Source organism: Lytechinus variegatus, chromosome 11, assembly GCF_018143015.1.
Source record: "Lytechinus variegatus isolate NC3 chromosome 11, Lvar_3.0, whole genome shotgun sequence".
Classification (NCBI taxonomy): domain Eukaryota; kingdom Metazoa; phylum Echinodermata; class Echinoidea; order Temnopleuroida; family Toxopneustidae; genus Lytechinus; species Lytechinus variegatus.
In genome coordinates, this window is record NC_054750.1 from 7,561,346 (window position 1) to 7,582,304 (window position 20,959).

At 39.3% G+C, this 20,959-nt stretch overlaps 1 protein-coding gene across 10 annotated transcripts in view; it reads left to right on the forward strand.

Annotated features, from left to right (window-relative positions):
* LOC121424246 (probable ATP-dependent RNA helicase DDX4) overlaps positions 1 to 20,665 on the forward strand; it is a 41,577-nt gene extending 20,912 nt beyond the window's left edge. For 5 of the 10 annotated variants that reach the window (XM_041619856.1, XM_041619853.1, XM_041619854.1 and 2 more), the window contains 10 exons: positions 396 to 476; positions 1,057 to 1,158; positions 1,682 to 1,702; positions 3,207 to 3,508; positions 4,964 to 5,248; positions 6,358 to 6,670; positions 12,917 to 13,016; positions 17,191 to 17,461; positions 18,278 to 18,382; positions 20,248 to 20,665. In XM_041619856.1, coding sequence (XP_041475790.1) covers positions 396 to 476; positions 1,057 to 1,158; positions 1,682 to 1,702; positions 3,207 to 3,508; positions 4,964 to 5,248; positions 6,358 to 6,670; positions 12,917 to 13,016; positions 17,191 to 17,461; positions 18,278 to 18,382; positions 20,248 to 20,379 — 1,712 coding nt within the window. In that variant the 3' untranslated portion in view covers positions 20,380 to 20,665. The remainder of the gene's footprint in view (positions 1 to 395; positions 477 to 1,056; positions 1,159 to 1,681; positions 1,703 to 3,206; positions 3,509 to 4,963; positions 5,249 to 6,357; positions 6,671 to 12,916; positions 13,017 to 17,190; positions 17,462 to 18,277; positions 18,383 to 20,247) is intronic. The other 5 variants (XM_041619860.1, XM_041619863.1, XM_041619862.1 and 2 more) reach the window with 4 other exon arrangements.
* Positions 20,666 to 20,959: the final 294 nt, after the last annotated feature.

Below are 20,959 nucleotides of genomic sequence, written 5' to 3' on the forward strand. Positions count from 1 at the left end.
ACTACTCTCCTTTCAATTCCATCCTATTTACATTGCCATCATATTCCTTTTCTATGTCATACACTGGAGGAATCAGCTGCAATCACTCTTTGTGAAAACCATATTACAATGAATTCAATTTCACTTTGCTTTTATTTGCAAGGTAGAGGTACTATTGCTATATGATTGTCCTTGATTGGTTGAAGAAGCTTAACAAGTACAATTAGTCGTTGAATACTTGTAAAGATGTGAAGAGAGAGAGAAGGGGGGGGCAGGGCAGCTATTGGTTCAAGGTCAATTAGCCACACAAAGTGTATTCTGGGGTTGAAGGGGGGAGGGTAGGGCAGTCTCTGCTTTTCGTGTGGCTTTATCACTATCAGGAAATCTCATATTCCACTTATGTCATTCTATGACAGGTGGAGGTGGTAGTGACCGAGCTTGTTACAATTGCGGTGAAACGGGTCACATGTCGAGAGAATGTCCTACCAAAGAATCAGGTTTGTTCAATTACATGCTAAGATCGACTGTTCCTCAGAAAGGATTGAAAGTGATGGATCCATCTGCAGAAGAATAACTTCCTGTGCATATGATGCATTAACAGTATATGATTAATATCCCAATTTTCCTTGTGTAATTTACACTTAGAGTTCGAGTGCTGGTAAAGGGAGGGGTTCGAGGGAGGGACCTAAGATCAAACTACTCTCCTTTCAATTTCAACATTGCCATCATATTCCTTTTCTATGTCGTACACAGGAGGTATCTGTTGCAATAATGCTTCTTAGTGGAAATTACTCTTACAATGATTTCAATTTCACTTTGCTTTATATCCGCAAGGAATAGGTACTATATAATTGTCCTTGATTGGCTTGATAAAGCTTAACAAGTACAAATGGTTGTTGAATGCTTGTAGGTGGGATGGGGGGGGGGGTAGGGTAACTATTGGATTAATTACATAAAGTGTAGTCCAGAGTTGAAGGGAAGGGGGTGGGGCAAGCAGTCATAATTTCCTGTGGCTTTATCACTATCTGGAAATACAGGAAATTTCATATTGCTCTGATGTCTTTCATTTAATTACAGGTGGTGGAGGTGGCGGTGGTGGTGGTGGTGGTGGTGGGAATTGCTTTAGATGTGGAGAATCAGGCCACTTCGCCAAGGAGTGCCCCAATCCAGATACAAGAAGTAATGTAGTGGAATAATGAGAAAATAAAAAATTTTAAGTTAAATTATAAGTTTATTATAAGTTAATTACTTCTTTCAAATGGACATCTAATTTTGCGATTGATTTTGAGATGGTCAGAAAATTATATTTCACCCATTATTCTTATGTTTTTTCTTTTTTTTTCTCTTTTAATCATTTGACTTGTGTGATGTGTGTTATAATGCTTTCTATTTAATCAACACCATCCTTCTCATCTATCACTGACGTAGTTTTTGCTTTCGCTTCATTTATATTAAATTCACCCTGTTCCGCATACCTTTGTATTCTATTAACTACATTCTTCAAATTTTTCTGATATCCAAAATATATAAATACCAATTACTGTTTATATGATGAGTTGTAAAACTTGAAACATGTACTGTTAATTTTTTTTTCTTTGTATTTGTCTCCAAGTTTATATTGTATCATTCTTTTGGAATTGTACCCATGTTAAACAAATTTTGTTATTTCTCTTTTTTGTTTCTGTATTTTCTACTTCTGCAGCTGAAGGTGAAGGTGGAGAAGGTGAGTTAATCTGATATATTTGTTAATCTGTTTAATTTGTTAATTTGTGCATGGTGAAAAATGAAGCTAGATGGGGATATTTGGCACAGACCCGGTGTGTGTTTCATAAAGCTGTTCGTAAGTGAAGAGCAACTTTAAGAAAGACTGGTGATCCTTTCTTGTGGCAAATGGTATATTCAATGGCGATGGTTTAGCGCGTAAGAAAGGTTACCAGTCATTCTTAAAGTCGCTCTTATCTTACGAACAGCTTTATGAAATGGCCCCCTGTTGCATAAAACTTGCTATCATGCTTATACCATGGAAAGTATAAGCAACAGCCGATCAAAATTAAGGATTTCCACATAAATTCAACCCTATAAATTTTGATGGCTCGATGGAATCGTGGTTAGAAGAAAGTGTTATTTTACTAGGTATTGCCCTATTATTTCTCTGGTTACACTTTGTAATTCCGAAGATTCTTTATTCCAAAGGTTTGCATTCCGAAACACATAAATTGCCTATACCTCGATGTTTGTAATCCGAAAATGTAAAAGGGTACCTTAAAGGTATTGTTTAAATTTGTGAGCAGCCAATTTAAAAAATTCTCAAACCAAGATGAAACATGTGTACAAGTGCATGTATTAGAAGTGATAAACCCTGAAAACAACCATTATTGAGAATGAAAAGCTAAAACTGCAAGGCAAACCCCGATTTTGTAAATAGGTGTCTTATAGACACCTAAATAGTACACATAAGTGTATGGGATGAAATTAAGATGGTGTTTCCAGTCACTTTATATTTCAATTTTTGAAGCACTAAACATTTTTGAACGCAATTTTTTCTGTGCTTCATTTTTGGAACATATCACAGACACAGGTGACAAGTGTGACCTTCTAGCTAAGATTTTTTAAAAGTCAAACCAATGTTAACCAATCACTTTAATCCGAACATTTATGGTGTATTCCGAAGGTTCGAGAATCCGAAATAGGGTTCGATGTTCCGAAGGTTCGTTAATCCGAAAATGAAATAAGGTTCATTGTTCGGAAGGTTTGTTTATCCGAAAACTAAATAAGGTTCGTTGTTCTGAAGGTTCGTTAGTCCGAAAATGAAATAAGGTTCGTTAATCATTTCGTTTTCGGACTAACGAACCTTCGGAATTACGAACCTTCGGAAATACGAACCTTCGGAATAACAAACCTTCGGAATTACGAATGTATGCTTTTTCTCCTACATTGAGAGCACAAGTGATAAGAGTGATTTTTCAAAATCAGCCTTAATATTACCATCTGAAAATCTCCTTATGGGATATACAGACATAAAATCAATTCAATTCAATCTTTATTTCGCAAATGAAATAAAAAATGCAAAGTAAAATCGAATGTGAGTTGATACAATATCAATTGCTTGGGTTTCCACGAAGGTTGTAAAAAATGCCTATACGGCTAGATCGCCAAAACATTGTAAAACACAACATAAATATATAGATAAGTAAAAAGAATAAATGGATTGATTTGTTTATTTACAGCCAAGCCACCTGCGTCTACCTATATCCCTCCTCCCCCTTCCGAAGAAGAAGAACAGATATACATGAGCACGCAGCAGGGTATCAACTTCAACAGGTATGATGATATCCCGGTAGAAGTCAGCGGTCGGGACGGGCCCAAACATATACGATCATTCGAGGAGGCGGGGCTAGACGAGACGGTGTTGGAAAACGTACGCAAGGCCCGTTATGCCAAGCCGACACCTGTACAGAAGTACGCTATACCGATCATCGGTGCTGGTCTTGACCTCATGGCATGCGCCCAAACGGGTTCCGGGAAGACGGTGAGTTTACTTCATTTCATATGAACCTGTTTACTATTCACACTTTGCAGTCTGTGAGAATAATGGGAGCATTTCACGGAAGGACTTGATGGACGTTTTATTCGACAAGACCCATTTTATCCGACAGTTGCCATAGTAACCGTGTTCTCACCCAGTCAAAACCAAGGAAAGTTGTCAAGACAAACATGTGTTGAAACACTCCCCAAGTTTTCAATTTCTGAGGTGTTTCACATTTTGAAACTGTTATACAATTTTTGGCCAAATTTTAGAACACAACAAGGCTATAAGATGTATATTGTCATATGATTAATATCCATTTCAACTTATATCTCTTTAGACTTTTCCCATGAAACTGGTTGCATCACACTTAGCTACCTACTTTAAGGTTACAGTGCACCTGTGTATTCTTTTGTACTTTAGAAATAGGAAGCTGCATGAATTAATTTGTCTTTCCACTCTTGAAAAGTTCTTTGAGATGGGTTTAGCCGTTGTCTACGAAAACCAGTTGGTCTGTTAACCCTATCTAGGCCGGGGGGGGGCCTCGGAGGCCCCCCCTCAACGAATCACGCGATATTTTCGCCGTGCGAAATTTTTTGACCGCACCGCTCGCTGACTTTTTACTTTCAAGTCTTGCGCAACTTTTGAGACTAATTTTGCGTCACCCGGGTACGTGGTTCCGAAATTACGCAACATTATGTAAGTGCATGTCAAACCGAAAATTGCTCAAAAACGTGATTTCGTGTACAAAGTCAAGGCAAATTGTGTTTCCAACCAAAATTCATAAATGTATGATTATTTTAGTTTTGCTAGTCTATATGTATTAATTTTATGCTTTTTATGATCACAGAAGAGTCCCCAAAAATTTCATTGAAAAAACAATGAAAAACAAAAGGTCCAAAAAACAAGGAAATACATAAGAAATTGCAAAAAACAATATAATACATTAGAAAATGATTTGATATCACAATTTTTTTCATGTACACTTGCTAAGGACACCACAAAGAGTTTCTATACCAAAAATTAGTACATTTGGAGATTTATTTAGGGAGTTAGAGGAAAAAGTATGATTTCGCATACTAATTACGCATAAATTAGCATAATCGCTTAATAGCGATTTGCATGAAATAAATTTCTATACAGTCTTGTAGATTATGCCCCAGGCAACCTGCGTGCCAATTTTTGGCGCGATCGCGCGCTCGACGGCCGAGATTCTAGGGGGGGGGCCTGGGAGGCCCCCCCCCCTGGCCATAGGAACTCCCAAAATACCCCGGCCTAGATAGGGTTAAGTAAGCTGATGGAAATTTGAGAATACATTGATTAGTCAATGTAGCAATGTTTACCAATATATTTCATATTCTATCAGGACCCTCAACTCTGTGCAGCATTAACGTCACAATGGTGAAATAAATGATAACAATCTCAATGACACTGTACGACCATTTCATTTCCATCCAGGCGGCCTTCCTCCTCCCTATCATTACCAACATGATCACTCAATCGGGCTGCGTCAGTTGCTTCAGCGTGGTTCAAGAACCTCTTGCACTCATCGTGTCGCCTACCCGCGAGCTTGCCAGCCAGATCCAGAACGAGGCACGCAAGTTCTGCCGCAACACCAGCCTACGACCCGTGGTGATCTACGGTGGCACCAGCGTTTCGCATCAGACCAGGGAAGTTCAGAATGGATGTTCAATTCTCGTTGCAACACCTGGACGTATGCATGATTTCATTGGCAGAGGACATGTAAGTTGGATCAGCTCAATATACAGTCGGCAGCTTAGATTGTACAGAATTCAATGCCATTTCCAGGCCAGCCTTTTTTCCGGTTAGGGTGCAAGAGCTCAATCAAAACGACACCCTTATATGAGTGTTATGCAATTAATATGTATGAGAAGAACTTGGGGCAGACATGAACCACAGAAGTTAGAAGTTGAACGGATCATGACCAGGGACACATTTCTTAAAGAAAAGTAACCTAACAGTTTTTGTAAAGCATGCCATCATGTTCTGTTTTAATGGCTCATCAGCTGATCAAACTGAAGTTTTCCATGGTAGTTCACAAGCTTGCCATGATTATTAGTCTTTTTTCCCTTATAAATGCTAGAGTGTGTAACAGTAATTCAGCTACTAAAGGACTTCTGGGGAAAGACATATTAGGCACTATTTTTCTTTCTTAAAGGTCAAGTCCACCCCAGAAAAATGTTGACGTGAATAAAAAGAGAAAAATTTAACAAGCATAACACTGAAAGTTTCATCAAAATCGGATGTAAAATCAGAAAGTTATGACATTTCTAAGTTTTACTGATATTTCACGAAACAGTTAAATGCACAACTCAGCAACATGCCAATGCGAGAGTCGATGATGTCCATCACTCACTATTTCTTTTGTTTTTTATTGTTTGAATCATACAATATTTCAATTCTTACAGATTTAACATGAAGGAACTAACTTTGCTGAACCATAAAATATTAAAAGAATGGAAATACCACATGTTCATGGAGGAATAAAACTTTGTTTCATAGAACAATGAGGAGAAAATTATATAATGAAATAATGAGTGAGTGATGTCATCAGTCCCCTCCTTTGCATACCGACCAGGGTGTACATATAACTGTTTTGTGAAATTAAGTGAAACTTAAAAATGTCATAACATTCTTATCTTGCACCCAATTTTAAAGAAATTTTCAGTTTTTTACTTTAATAGTTGATTTTTCTCTTTTTATTCGAATCAACTTTTATTAGGGGTGGACTTTTCCTTTAATGTTGTTTAATGCCCTAGTTGGCAGTTATCATGTACACCATGTAACAATATTTATGCATTTGTTTTGGGTTGTTTTCCCTGTTCCTGTAGATTGGCCTAGGTAAACTGAAGTATCTGATCCTTGACGAGGCTGACCGCATGGTGGACATGGGCTTTGGTCCCGAGATCCAGAAGCTCATTGACCACCCGCACATGCCTCCGAAGGGTGAGCGTCAGACCCTGATGTTCAGTGCCACCTTCCCCCCTGAGATCCAGGAGAAGGCTGGGATGTACCTCAACGACTATCTCTTCTTGACTGTCGGCAGGGTAGGAGGAGCTGCCTCTGACATCGAGCAGAGGGTGCTCTCAGTCAAGCAGTATGAGAAGCGGGAGAAGCTGATGGAGATCCTCAGGGATCAAAATGGTAGGTTTTGTTGTTACTAGTATATTTTCCTGTCCGGGGGAGAGTAGGAGCCAGTGGAGGAAATATATAAGGGCTGCGGTTGATGTCGCCCTCTCTGACAACCTAAATTGCCCCTAAAATTTTCAAAACAGAATGATTTTGGAGCGACCATCTTTTTAAAAATTGGTCAAGGATCTGACACAAGCATAATTGTGGATGGTAATACATCTGAGAGATGTTCTGGATGTGCGTGGGAATAGTACCGATGGCAGGTACACGCATGGACCTACTACAACTGGACATTCGATAAATCCCCTGCTTTGGACCTAAGACCGTCACCGCTAATCCTTTTATAAACAGAGTTTTGGCAGCTGACGCCCATCAAGCCGGTCGTAAAACACGCTGTCACTGATGGACAGCGGAAATCAATTGTGCGCTGCTCCTACACATTGCGATGTTCGTTCACTTTATTAAAAGCAACACACAGCAGCGAACGTTAGCGCTATGAAAATGATCGCAGAAACAAGAAAACAGGCATGCATAAACATATTTTTAATTAATCTATTGGTTGGATAGCTTAACTAAGCTAGTTGTACAGACTGTTTCACCCGAAGGCTCATCAGCGACTGATTAGTATGAAGAACTCAATTTTTTGAGACAGAATAAAGTATACAGAGCATGTGCATTAGGGTATAACATTGGATTGACAGAGCATGTAACTATGAAAGGGGTTACTGAAGGGGTACATGTGTATTGTTTATTACAGAAGGGGTACTTAGGGGTCATTACCACATGGTTACAAGTGGGGGGGGGGGTGGACTATCCATATCCAGCAAGGAGGAACTTTTTCTTATATCTACAGGTAGACATGAGTTCAGTTCGAGAGTTCAAATTGTGGTTTTTGTTTGCAGTGATGATGAAGTATTTCTCCCATAGGCAGAGGTTGCAGCGTTTTGTGAGTGGAGAGTGGGATTGTGCATGGCGTACGATTCTCCAGGATATCTTGTGGGGTGTGCCCTCATCTTTCAGTTTCCAAATATGCTTACTGAGCTCGGTACTGTGCCTCTTCTCTTTATAATAATAATAATTAAGACTTATATCGCGCCAAATCCACTCTGTAGAGTGCTCAAGGCACTTTTTAGGAAATTATAAAAGAAATTAAGAAGAATTGAACAGAAATGTTTTGAGGAAATTTTTGAAAGTTTCAGAAGTCAAGCACTGTTTGATGTTATGAGGGAGGCTGTTCCATAGTTTCGAGGATGAGTAAACAAATGATCTTTCACCCCAAGTTTTGGAAACTTTGGGGGTAACAAGAGAATTGGAAAGGGAGGAACGTAAGGATCTTGAAGGGGTATAACTTTTGATCAGTGAAATAAGGTACTGGGGAGATGAGCCATGAACACAATGAAAAGTTAACAACAAAATCTTGAACATAATACGCTGTTTTACAGGGAGCCAATGTAAGGATCTTAAAATAGGAGTAATGTGAGTGCGCCTGGTGGATAGAGAAACGATGCGAGCGGCAGCATTTTGAAGTTTCTGAACTTTCACTAACTGATTCTGGGGTAGATTAAACAATAGGGAATTTCCAAAATCAAGACGGGACGAAATTAAAGCGTGAACCAATTTTTCTGTGGCCGGTCGAGACAAGTTATTCCTAATAAAACCAATATTTCGCAATTGGTAGCCAACTGATCTACAAATAAAAGAAATGTGATTCGACATTGTCATGTGAGAATCAAAAACTATACCCAGATTGCGACAAGAACTTGACAAATTTACAGTGAGACCAGAAAATGAAATGGAGTCGATGTGGATTTTACTAAGCTGTACTTTGGAGCCAAAAAGAAGAAATTCACATTTGGTTGGATTCAACTTAAGAGAGTGAGAAGTCAGCCAGTTGTGAACATCAACCATGCAACATTCAAGACGATGGATGGAACTTTCTGCAGCTTGTTGATTCGAATTAAAAGAAATCATGAGTTGGATGTCGTCTGCATAAATATGGTATTTTATGTTATGTTTCAACAGAACTTGTCGCAATCCGGATAAATAAATCGAAAAGAGAGTTGGCCCTCCCACAGAACCCTGTGGTACTCCACAAGAGAGAGGCAAAGCATCAGATTTATAACCGTTGATACAAACAATCTGAGAGTGAAATGACAGATAAGATTGAAACCACTTGTATGCCTCACCCTTAACACCGAGTGAACTAAGTGTGTTCAAAAGGATAGTGTGGTTTACCGTGTCGAAGGCAGAGGACAAGTCTAACAGCAAAAGAGCTGTGGTGTTCCCTTTATCCATACTTTGTAAGATATAATTAGACGTAGTGTTTCTACACTATGATTAGACCCATAACCTGACTGGAAAGGATCGAGCAAATCATTATCTGAAAGGTAATCGGAAAATTGAGAGAACACAATCCTTTCAAGAATCTTGAACAAAAATGGTAAGTTTGAAACTGGGCAGTAGTTATGGAGGGAGTTTTGGTCCAGGGAGGGTTTTTTTTTTAACAGTGGGGTAATGAGAGCAACTTTCAGAGAGGGAGGAATGTATGCCTGTTCTATACTCATATTAATTAGATGTGAGAGAATTGGAGCAACAGAAGGGGAACAATCCTTAAGTAATCTAGTGGGAATGGGATCTGACTGACATGACTTGGGAGGAAGTTTACGTAAAAGTAACATGATCTCGTCAGGAGTGGTAGGTTGGATAGTGTCAAAGGAGGAGGAAGTGAGTTGGCTGTGTGGAGACTCATCTGGTGCTAAGCTGTCGCAGATCATCTTGACTTTGGTCTGGAAGAAGTGAAGGAAAGTAGATGCCATTTGCGAGCTGTCAGAGTGGGAAGGAAGAGGTGATGATTGTCGACGATTCAGCAGCCGATTAGCCACAGAAAAAAGTTTTTTAGAGTCGTCGTGACAGTCTTCAACGATAGCCACATAATAGGAACGCTTTACCCTCTTCACAAGGGAATTGACAAGGTCACGCTGGGCAGAGAAGAGTTCCCGGTGGATATGAAGTGAAGACTGTCGCCATTGCCTCTCCAGCCTTCTTTGTTTTTTCTTCTGAGAGCGGATGTTATCATTATACCATGGAGAGTCAACATGAATCCGTACTTTCCTTTCTTTCGGGGGTGCATGAATATCGAGAATCCTTCCCAGTTCAGAGTTATAACGATGTACAGTGGTGTCAACACAAAAATCTGCACTCTCTGTCCTAGGCCCGTTTTGAAAGTCCATTTTTGATGCACGTGTACACGGCGTGTTTTTCGGTCGTGTACACGTTGTAAACACTGTGAGAGCGAGTTCTGTTTTCATCTCGACACGGACCCGCATCAATATGTCATAAAAAGGGGTCTATATAGCCTAAGTCACGGTTTTAAAGCTTACCTGAGAAGTTTGAAGTATCAATCCACAAAAATTGGTGCAAATTAAAAGTTTACTCGGCTTAGCAGCGCATTAAATTAATAAAGAATGCAAAAGAAAATCAGTGCAGGGCCCTAGCTATCGCCGACGCGCGGTGGATGCGCATTTTGTATACTGTACTGTACATGCATGCACAGATCGCTGCAGAATAAGTGTAACTGAAGTTATCGATTAATTTTCATTATTATGTTGCCAATTTGAAGAGCGTTTGTTTGTAGGCTTGTGTGCGAGCGTATAACACGTAAGTTGTAGCGATGATCGCTATCGCAATTGGTGATTCTCAAATTGACTCTGAGTGTGATTGAGCAACGCTTTCGAGCTTTTGAGACCGGAGCAGACCCATTTCGTGCCGATTTCGTGGTACAAAAACGTGAGTCTCCAGAAAGAATGTGGATTAAATTGGCGATTTTGGAAGTGAACTCACTCTGGATTAATTGAAATATGTTGACATATTAGTAATTAAAACATGTGCAGTGTCTGAGAACAAAGATTTAATGTGAGGCTGTGAGCTTGTTTATGCAGATGCTACCGTGTACACGGTGATGGAATTTAGTACACGTGCACTGACTTGACCGTGCGTGTACACGTGTACACGTGTACCCGAAACGGGCCTACTCTGTCCCAGGAGCAATGATGTCACATTTAGTGATGTCGTTCGCAAAAGTCACCCTATCGATGTTGTTGATGTTGCGACTGATTATAGTGGACTGGGACCGACTCGGCTTGGGAAAGTTGACCTTCCATAAGATGGCAGAGTGGTCTGAGATGCCAGGTATGACTCGAGGCTTCGATAAGAGAGCTCGATCATCAGAGTCCCTAACCATGACAACATCAAGGATGTGACCTCTGTCGTGTGTTGGAGTATCAACTAGTTGAGAGATGGCGTGACCGCTAATTAGATCATTAAACTTCTGTGTGTTGGGTGAAGAGTTATTGTCTAGGTGAATGTTCAGGTCGCCAGTGATGATAAAAGGTGGAGTTCGATATATGCTTCTATCCAGGAAATCAGAGAATTCATCTAGGAATCTGGAAAAGCTATGTCCACCAGGAGGCCTGTAAATTACAGAGATGTCCATGCAATTAACATCGTTGGAGATGGTTGCGGATAGACATTCAAAACTGTTGAAATTTTCATGCGGCTTGGTGACAACGTGAAGACTGTTCTTGTAAAGAAAAGCCACTCCACCGCCACGCCCAGAGACCCTTGGACAATGCTTGAAAGTGTAGGAGTCAGGACACACGTCACCTATGACCGCATCGTCATCTGAAGTCAGCCATGTCTCACACAGACAAAATCTAATTTGTGATCTATAACAAAATCTTGAAGAATAGTAGCTTTATTACGTAGTGACCGGGAATTAATGCTGGCAAATTTAAGATGCCCCTTAAAGAGGCATCGTCCTCCTCTCTTGCCCCGATGGGTCCTCCGCCTTCGACAAAGTCTACTGATCCCGAGAGACACCAACCGGTCCCATACAATGGGATTATCTTCTCGCCATCTTCTCGTGGAACAACTATCCCTTATATTAAGGGCATGAAGTGTCTGACTATCATATGTAAAATGTGAAGTAAAAGTATCAGCTGAAAGGTTGGATCCACTAGAAGGCCCAGGGTTAGGGGTTGATGTCTCCCGAGATCAGTAGCAAAATGCGAAATCTGGAAAGAGAATTAGCATACCGCTGAATGGGTATACCAACATATTTGTGCTTTCCATTTGGATCAGGTTTAACAGCATTACATGTACATGTACCAGTAGTATAATGAACAAGTTCAGTTGTGAAAGACACAATACAAATGGATACAATAGATGCTAAGGCTGTCAGCCTAGCCAATTTCATTGTGAAAGTGCGCACAGCCGTACACTGTACCCTATGCAGTACAAGAAATGGTCAACATGCATGTGAAGATGGCTACTTACTTACAACACAGTAATGCAGTGGTGAAATCAAAAATAGCAAATATACGAAAAAATATAGCAAGAAATGAGACAAAAATTGTCTAGTATGTTCCTGGAGTCGTACACAAAGACATCAAATAGCAATAAAGGTAAAACATATGCTTGAACAATACAAATTAAGATAGAAACTAAGAGCTCTGTGGGAAGGCATCCACCAGGCGCACTCAACCCCCCCCCAAAAAAAAAAAAATGATGCTTTGTGAGATGCATGTCTGGTTTTGAATGTGGTGGCGGTCTGTCCGATGTAGGATTTTTCATTGTGGGGGTGGTAACTTTGGCTTCATAATCATGTTTTTTGTTGTGCTTCGTAGATTAAGCTATCCAACCAATAGATTATTTATACTCAGCTCCTACACAGTCGAGCACTATTAGATATTGCAGTATATCACTACTTACTTGCTTACCTAAACGTATTTTTACGTACATTGCTAACAACTGCTCACAAAATGCGTTGACGTCACCGTGCAGATCAGAATATCTATAGAAAAAAAGCAGTAAATATTCGGAGAAATGTCTGGAAAGACTTAAAAAATGCATCTTTTTTTTTACATTATTGATGTCATTAGTGTGTGGGTAACTCACTTGTCGATTTTCGTTGCGTTCCTGTGATTGATGGCCCCACCCCCCTTCATTTTAGGGCTAAGAAGCAGGAGAAGCTGATGGAGACTTTGAGGGATCAGACATGTAGGTTTGGGTAGTATCTTTTTCTTGATTTGGGGAGGATAGGAGGAGGAGCTGCCTCTGACATCGAGCAGAGGGTTCCCTCAGTCAGGCAATCCTAAAGGGATCGTAACGATAGGTTTGGATAGTATCTCTCCTTGACTTGGGCGACTGTATATCATAAATCGATCGTTATCTTCACGGTTGAATTCTCATCTTTTTCAGAGGATGATCGTACCTTGGTGTTTGTTGAGACGAAGAGGAATGCAGATTTCTTGGCTACTCTTCTGAGTCAGTCTGACTTCCATGCTACAAGTATACATGGGTAAGTCTTTCATCATTTTATTAGATTTTTTAAAAAGGTGATAAAATTTTTAATGAATTTATTTAGAAACTTATTTCCTAAAAGAAACATGATACACATCTGATTCAAGGCATAGCACTTAACCCTAAAATGCTGAGGGAGATGAATCAACCCCCCCCGACATTTTCTCCAACCATTCCGCTGCAAGAAATTTTTCAACCACACCGCTCGCTGATTTTTACTTTGAAGTCTTTGCATATTTTGTGACCAAATTTATGTTGCCCGGGTTTGCGATTTGAAAATTATGCAACATTATGAAAGTGCATGTCGGACACAAAATTGCTCCAAAACGTGATTTTGTGTGTAAAGTCAATGCTTCAAAAAGATTCTACTTAAAATTTTGTCAAAAATAACAGATGTTGAAAAACAAGGAAATATATAAGAAATTTACAAAATCAAAAAATACATAAGAAATTAAGTTTCAAACCAGGATTTTTGTCTCGCCTGCATAGGCTGGAGCCGGCACTTTTCCGACGGCGATGGCTTCAACATCAAATTTCAACCTAGGATTATGTTTTTGAAATATCATTACCTAGAAAGTATATGGATCTAGGTTATGAAAATTGGACATAAGGGTTATCAAGTATTATACAACTCCCAAGAATGTTCTGTAATCTGATTGGTCCAAATGGGATCACATTGATATCCAGCAAATTGTACTATGGCATCCAAAATGCATTATCATCCTACACTGACGTCGTACCAAATGCACTATCCTGCGCTCTGATGTCAGAGTGCAGGATAGGGCGAGGTCTGGAATTATCTAGAATTTAGAGGTCTGGAATTATCTAGAATTTAGATCAAATGTAGCATTTGGGGCAACTCAGTAACATGGGGAGGGGGTTTGTATAAAACAAATGATGCACGCATTCTTGTGCATAGAGGACCCAACTAATTTTGATTTGATTTGATTTTATTGTTTACTTCTGCAATTACATCATTCGTATATAATACATTTTCCATAACATAACAAACATAGTATATTGAGAAATTTTTTTGGCATGAATCATAACTAAGTGTACTAAAATTATCATTACAAACAAAACTGATCTCATACCAAATTAGTTAACATTAACAATTTGCAGGAGAAGGATTGTCATAAGCAGATTGCTTGAAAAAATGACAACCCCAGTGCTCTGTGCTCGACTCGCCAAATGGATATACCGCACTCGGTCCTGCGGACCTTGGTGCGGTATATCCATTTGCTCTTCTCTCACATGACACGCGTTCATTATTTGGCTCTGCATGCACACACCTAGAGTTTCAGGTCACATGACCAAGGTCATTTAGAGTCAATTAACTTAGACCATGTTGGGGTACCGTAAGTAACGGTGTATTAACCGCACCCCCAACTTTGGACTAAAATTTATAAAAAAAAAATCTCACATTTACATCCATATGTATAAGAAACAAAATCTAAGTTTTTAAGATTTCAAAGTATCCAAAGAGATTACCGGTATGCAGAAATATGCTGTTCTTGATCAATTCATCTACAAATGTTAGAAAGAAAGAACGGTCCCGACAATATTGGCAACTTACACACTCGCTCACCTCACAGTCACAGTGTACACACACAGCACTGCCATTACATTGCAAACTACGATACAGTACAAGTCATGCCAGTACATCTTATCAAATTATGATCTGTGTCTTTCCCAGCGTAGGAGGAAGAAACATTCACATTTCTAATTGCGTCACAATCTCACAATCACTTTCAGAAATTTGATGTCTTAGCATGAATTTTGGATACGAGATTATAGGAAGGTTCAAGAAACAAAGAAATTGGCAATTTTTCCAGTTGTTTTTTACGGCTTCGTGCCGTCTCTCTCATGCGTGGTTTACATGGTATCTTATGAAAAGCAAACAGGAAGGAAAAAAACAAGCTGGCGCGAAACGGGACTTTGAATAGCGCCAGCTTAAGTCGCACTATAACCACATTACAACGCAATCTCTAAGCTCACTCAACTCTCGCTCAGTGGTGACAAAATTTTACCGAGTATGCTTGGCGTCTCTTTTAAATTAGCCAGGGAACTTCACTACTTTGAATCGAGAATAAAGTCAAAATTAGTGTCATGAAGGTGGGTGCGTTTGTTATGGACAACATTTAATTAATATTGCAATAATCGCTTCCCATTACCCGCGGCTCATACCCCTCTAAACGACATTGCCTGGGCGGCTACGCCCGGCCACTCGATGTGTTGTGAACTGGCAGACATCGTACATGTACGGGAGGGGTTATGGCGGGCTGGCTCAGACCCGTCACCGTGTATAAACCGCACCCCCGACTTTTGCTTCTACCCCGCCGAGAAAAAGGTGCGGTTAATACACCGTTACTTACGGTAATCGTTGAATTGCCATCAAAATTTTGAAAGTTTGATTTGAGTTCATGAAATGTGGACATATGGGTAATCAAATATCACTGATCATCTTGCACAAGTCTTAGGTCACATGATCAAATTCAAATGTCATTTATGGTCAATGAACGTATTATTTGATATGAATTGTGTGTTTTTTTGTGAATAATTATTTGATAGTTGTTTTCAAAGTCAGCACTGTTGCTATATTGAATCTTGTAATACAGGCGAGACTGCCAGAGGTGCTCCATTTCGTTTGTAATTGTTAGCAGTGGTATAAAGAATATATACACCAAAAATTTGAATTCTATGAGCTTATTATTGCGAACTAGAGCAAATAGTTTGATTTACGCATAAATAGCATAATTCATTAAAATAGTCTGATGATTTCTGACAATTTAACCATACAGCCTTGTAGATTACATCTCACACTATTACCATGCCAATTTCATGGCGTTGTTCTTGTTTCTTTATTTCTATATCAATTATGTTCACGCTTGGTACAAATGATCCTTAGGAATTTACCACATGTGTGTCTTTGAAGACGATGGGGTCAGAGGTTGTCTTGGGGTCAAAAGGTCAACTTATTCTCATTTCTTTATTTCTACATGAATTATGTTCACACTTGGTACAAATGAACCTTGGATATTACCATACTTGTTTTCTTGAGAATGTTAAAGTCAAAGGTCATCTAGGGGTCAAAAGATCATATCGCATATTTTTCTAATTGCAAAATCAGGCGAGAATCGTGGTTCACGAACCATCTTGTTCTTAATCTGTTCAAATCATATTTTCTGCCTGGAGTACCCCTTTAATCAGCACAAGATTAATTGTGATGTGTACTACTTTAATCTAAGTAATTTGAATGGGACAACCAATCACAGAGGTGGAGAATTTGCCATTACTATTAAAAAAGTGATAATATTGAAAATATATTCTAGTGCTCCATTTCAATCCTCCAATAGTTAGATATTACCTTCCAGTTGTGTGATGGATGCTCTAGCAACTGAGCCAGCACTCTGGTTGGCTATAAATGGTAGCTTAAACAGTTTTCTTAATCATAAGAGGATGATGATAGAGCATAGAAAACATAAGATATATACAATGTAATAATTTTTTCTACAATTTTGGCTTTCCATACTTACAGCTTCTAGTTAGACCATGGCTTAAGTAAAACGGGACTTTAGAATACGTTCCTTGGAGACAAAAACATCAATATCTGAAGCTTATTACATGAGATTGAACACAAAGATTGAATAGTGAGAATCTCTCCAAAGAGTTAGCTCAGTTGGTAAAGCATCTGCCTGTCAAACCAAAGGTTGTCGGTTTGAGCCCACCCCGGTCAGATGACCGAGTCCTGCTGTGTGTGTAAACATGTCTCTCAGATAGGACGTCAAATGGATTTCCCATGTAGAGGAAAGTTGCCACCCTTGCACGTTAAGAACCCACTGCACCATTCGTATAAGAGTAGGGGGAAACCCAAGTGTAGTGGTCCGCCTGCACCCTCAATTAGTTAAATCGGGAAAAGAGACCTGCAGGTCCAGAGCCATTAATAAAGAAAGTTGGGCTAACCAGATTTCAATAGGTTGCCAACAACATGGCACAAAATGTGTTGTTAGGCAAGTCCAATTCAAAAGAAATTGCACCATATTGGTAACCCATTGAAACCGGGTTGGCTGAACTCTCTGTGTGGGTCAGAGTGAATGTGATTCAGTTCGCTTTTTGCCTCCCAGGTAATAGCAAACGAATATTAATTTTTGATCCATTATTTACTCCCCCAGTGACCGTCAACAGCAGGAGCGTGAAGAAGCTTTGCGAGATTTCAAGATCGGCCGTGCACCAATCCTCGTTGCTACGTCAGTTGCCGCCAGAGGTCTCGACATCCCAAAGGTCAAGCATGTTGTCAACTATGACCTGCCTAGCGACATTGACGAGTATGTGCATCGTATTGGGCGTACCGGTCGTGTCGGAAACACTGGAAGATCGACTAGCTTCTATGATGCTGACAAGGATGCTAGTATTGCCAGGGCTCTTATCAAGATCTTGGCTGATGTAAGTCACTTCATAACAAATATGCTGAGCTTATCCCATTTTCACCATAATATTTGATAATACTGACATAGGAAGCCTAGGATTAAGAAACTATGAAGTATAAATTGATAGATGTGGCTCAGAATACCAACATAAATACACCAAAACTTTTATAACATTACTAGAAATACTTCATTCATTTATCAGAATTAATAATTTATAATCTACCTTGATTCTTAGTAAATACATTTCTATCGATTTCAACAAAATACATCTAACAGAGGGTCAAATTGCTTACATTAATGCTTAAAAATCTTTGAAGATTTCACAAGAAAACTTTATTTTATATGTTGTTTAATTATAAAAAGAGTAAAATTAATACAAAAATAGTAGTGTAGATTTGTAGAGCACACCATCCAAAGACATTCATGGCATCAACTCAGCATCAGATCTCTTTATCAGGGCTCCACACTAACTTTTTTTCTTGGTGGCCCGACCGGTCCACCAAAATTATAAATTTCATATTCTTGGTGGTTTGAAAAGCATATTTGGTGGCGCTAAAACAATGAAAAACATTACAATTTATCAAAACTTTGGTAGCCCAACTGGGCCACCAATTGGAGGGCTTTTACAGAATTTTGGTGGCCCGACTTGCATTTTTGGTTGCCCCGGGCCACCGGGCCACTGCTAATGTCGAGCCCTGTCTTTATAATAAGCTACAAATATAAGCTAATGTACTTTTCAAACGTAATGTAAATAATGCCATTGGGATTTACGATTTCAGCTGTAAGGCATATTATTGTGATGGATATGTAATTCGTGTTGTTTGCCATACAGGCTTCTCAAGATGTACCCGAGTTCCTAGAGGAGGCAGCTGATTCAGCTATTGGAACATACCATGGTAATGCCGGTGGAAGCTTTGGAGGCCGTGACACCAGAAAGGTACACAGAACCCCTATGTTATGGTTTTTGTCTCGCCTGCATAGCAGACTATAGGCATCGGTGCATTGGTTTTCCGACTGAGGGGGCGGCGTCGTCAACATGAAATCTTAAGTTTTTGAAATGACATCATAACTTAGGAATTATATTGACCTAGTTCATGAAACTTGGGCATAAGGGTAATCAAGTATTACTGAACATCCTGCCTTAGTTTCAGGTCACATGATGAAGGTCAAAGGTCATTTAGGGTCAATGAACTTAGACTTTGTTAGGGAATCAATATATTACAAAATCTTAACCTAAAGTTAAGTTTTTGAAATGCCATCTTTAATTCGAAAGTATATGGATCTAATTCATGAAACTTACACATAAGGGTAATGAAAAATTACTTAATATCCTACCTGAGTTTCAGGTCACATGACCATGGTCAAAGGTCATTGAGGGTCAATTTACTTTGGGCATGTTGGGGGTATTTGTTGATTTTCAATCATAACCTTTAATGTTTATGGAGCTAGTTCATAAAACTTGGACATAAGATTAATCAAGTATCACTGAACATCCTGTGCAAATTCCAGGTCACATGACCAAGGTCAAAGGTCATTTAGGGTCAATGAACTTTGGCCATGTTGGGGGTATTTGTTGAATAACCGTCTTAACTTTGAAAGTTTATGGATCTAGTTCATAAAACTTGGACATAAAAGTAATCAGAACATCCTGTGTTTCAGGTCTCGTGACCAAGGTCATTTAGGGTCAATGAACTTTGGCCATGTTGTACCTAATTGTTGAATTGTCATCATAACTGAAAGTTTATGGATATAGTTAAAGGACAAGTCCACCCCAACCAAAGTTGATTTTAATAAAAAGAGAAAAATCCAACAAGCATAACACAATAAATGAAATACATTTGAAAATAAATGCAATGTTGAAATTTGTTGAAAGTATATTTGATCAGATTCCTATAGAGTCTGTACCAAAAATTAGCATTCTATGGGGTATTATTTAGTTAGGGAAAACTTGATTTTACGCAGAAATTAGCATAATTATATAGCAATTAGATTTTTCGCAGAATTTGATCTTATAGTTTTGTAGAATATGCCATGGGTAATGCGTGTGCCAATTTTCGTCAAGATCGCAGAATCGACGACCGAGATCATAAGATTAATAAGGGTGTCAAAAACACTAAAATGATGAAAAAAGGGTATATATTTCGATAGGAAAACTACATGTTTACAGTCCAATTTGCGAGGGTATAAAAGCCTAAAATAAAGGATGTACTTTTTGCGCCATCACTACATGTTAAGGGTCCGATTTGAGCGAGGTAAGTGGGGCGGTACAAAACCCAATGAAAGTAAAGGTAAAGCTGACATCCATGATCACGTCCATGATATAACAACTAAGATATTGTACTTGTTTAGGGGGGTTAATTCACGGAATACTTGTCAAGGGTACTGTTTTGTTTCCAATACTCGTTAAGGGTAGGGTTACACACGCCAATACTTGTTAGGAGTGCATTTTCAGAACATGGAAAATACTTGTTTAGGGTGTCAATGTAAGTTCCCCCCTCCCGGATTGCATTTATGATTGATTAAAGAGTGTTAGTGAGTCATATAATGAAGAGGGAGAGTGTTCCAAATCCTCAGAGCACATATAGCAAACGCTGCATCAACATAGCAACTATGGATTCGAGGATCTTGAGTAAGTCGAAGGTGGATAATGAGAGATAAAGAGAAGAAGAAAATGTCCCTGCTCTTTCACAAGATTTGTGTCATAGAATCATGCAAATTCTGATTACTATTTCATTAGAAGCATAAAGATTGACATGAATAAAAACTTGGGCACCTTTCTATTATTGTTTTTTTTTTTTACAGTTTGGTGGACGTGGAGGTGGAGGAGGAGGAGGAGGGGGCGGCAGTAGTTTCGGTGGAAACTCCGGAGGAGATGAGTGGGGATCTGGAGGAGGAGGAGACGGCGGAGGAACTGTGGATGAATCATGGGATTAGGCTGCCATGGTGATCGGAAGATTATCTCCCAAGTTTGATAAATGCGTTGATCAGGAGGAGACATTCAAATGAGATTCTTTCCCAAAGAGGACATTTATTCATAAACATTTGTGTTAAGCAGTGATGTGAAAGAGAACAATTCATTTGGACATGTTCGATCCTGAAAGGGCAGCCACCAGCCGAATCAGAAAGTGTAAAGCAAGGAGGATTAGAGCTCTTTGTTTGGAATATTGCATCAGAATATTCCCCCAGACTTGTTCACAAAAAAGGATGTAAGCAAATCTTTCTAAAAGTACAAAACTTGTATCATGTGTTTGTGCCTCTGCACTGTTTATTAGTGTTTCATCTTTTACATCGTTGACAGTTTTGTCCATTTTTTTTGTATGACGGCCCATATGTTGGTGAGTGATGGAGGAAAAACTCCATGGCATGGACCTATTGCATTCATTTTTGTCTCACCTGCGAAGCAAAGTGAGACTATAGGCGCCGCTTTTCCGACGGCGACGGCGGCGGCGGCGGCGTCAACATCAAATCTTAACCTGAGGTTAAGTTTTTGAAATGACGTCATAACTTAGAAAGT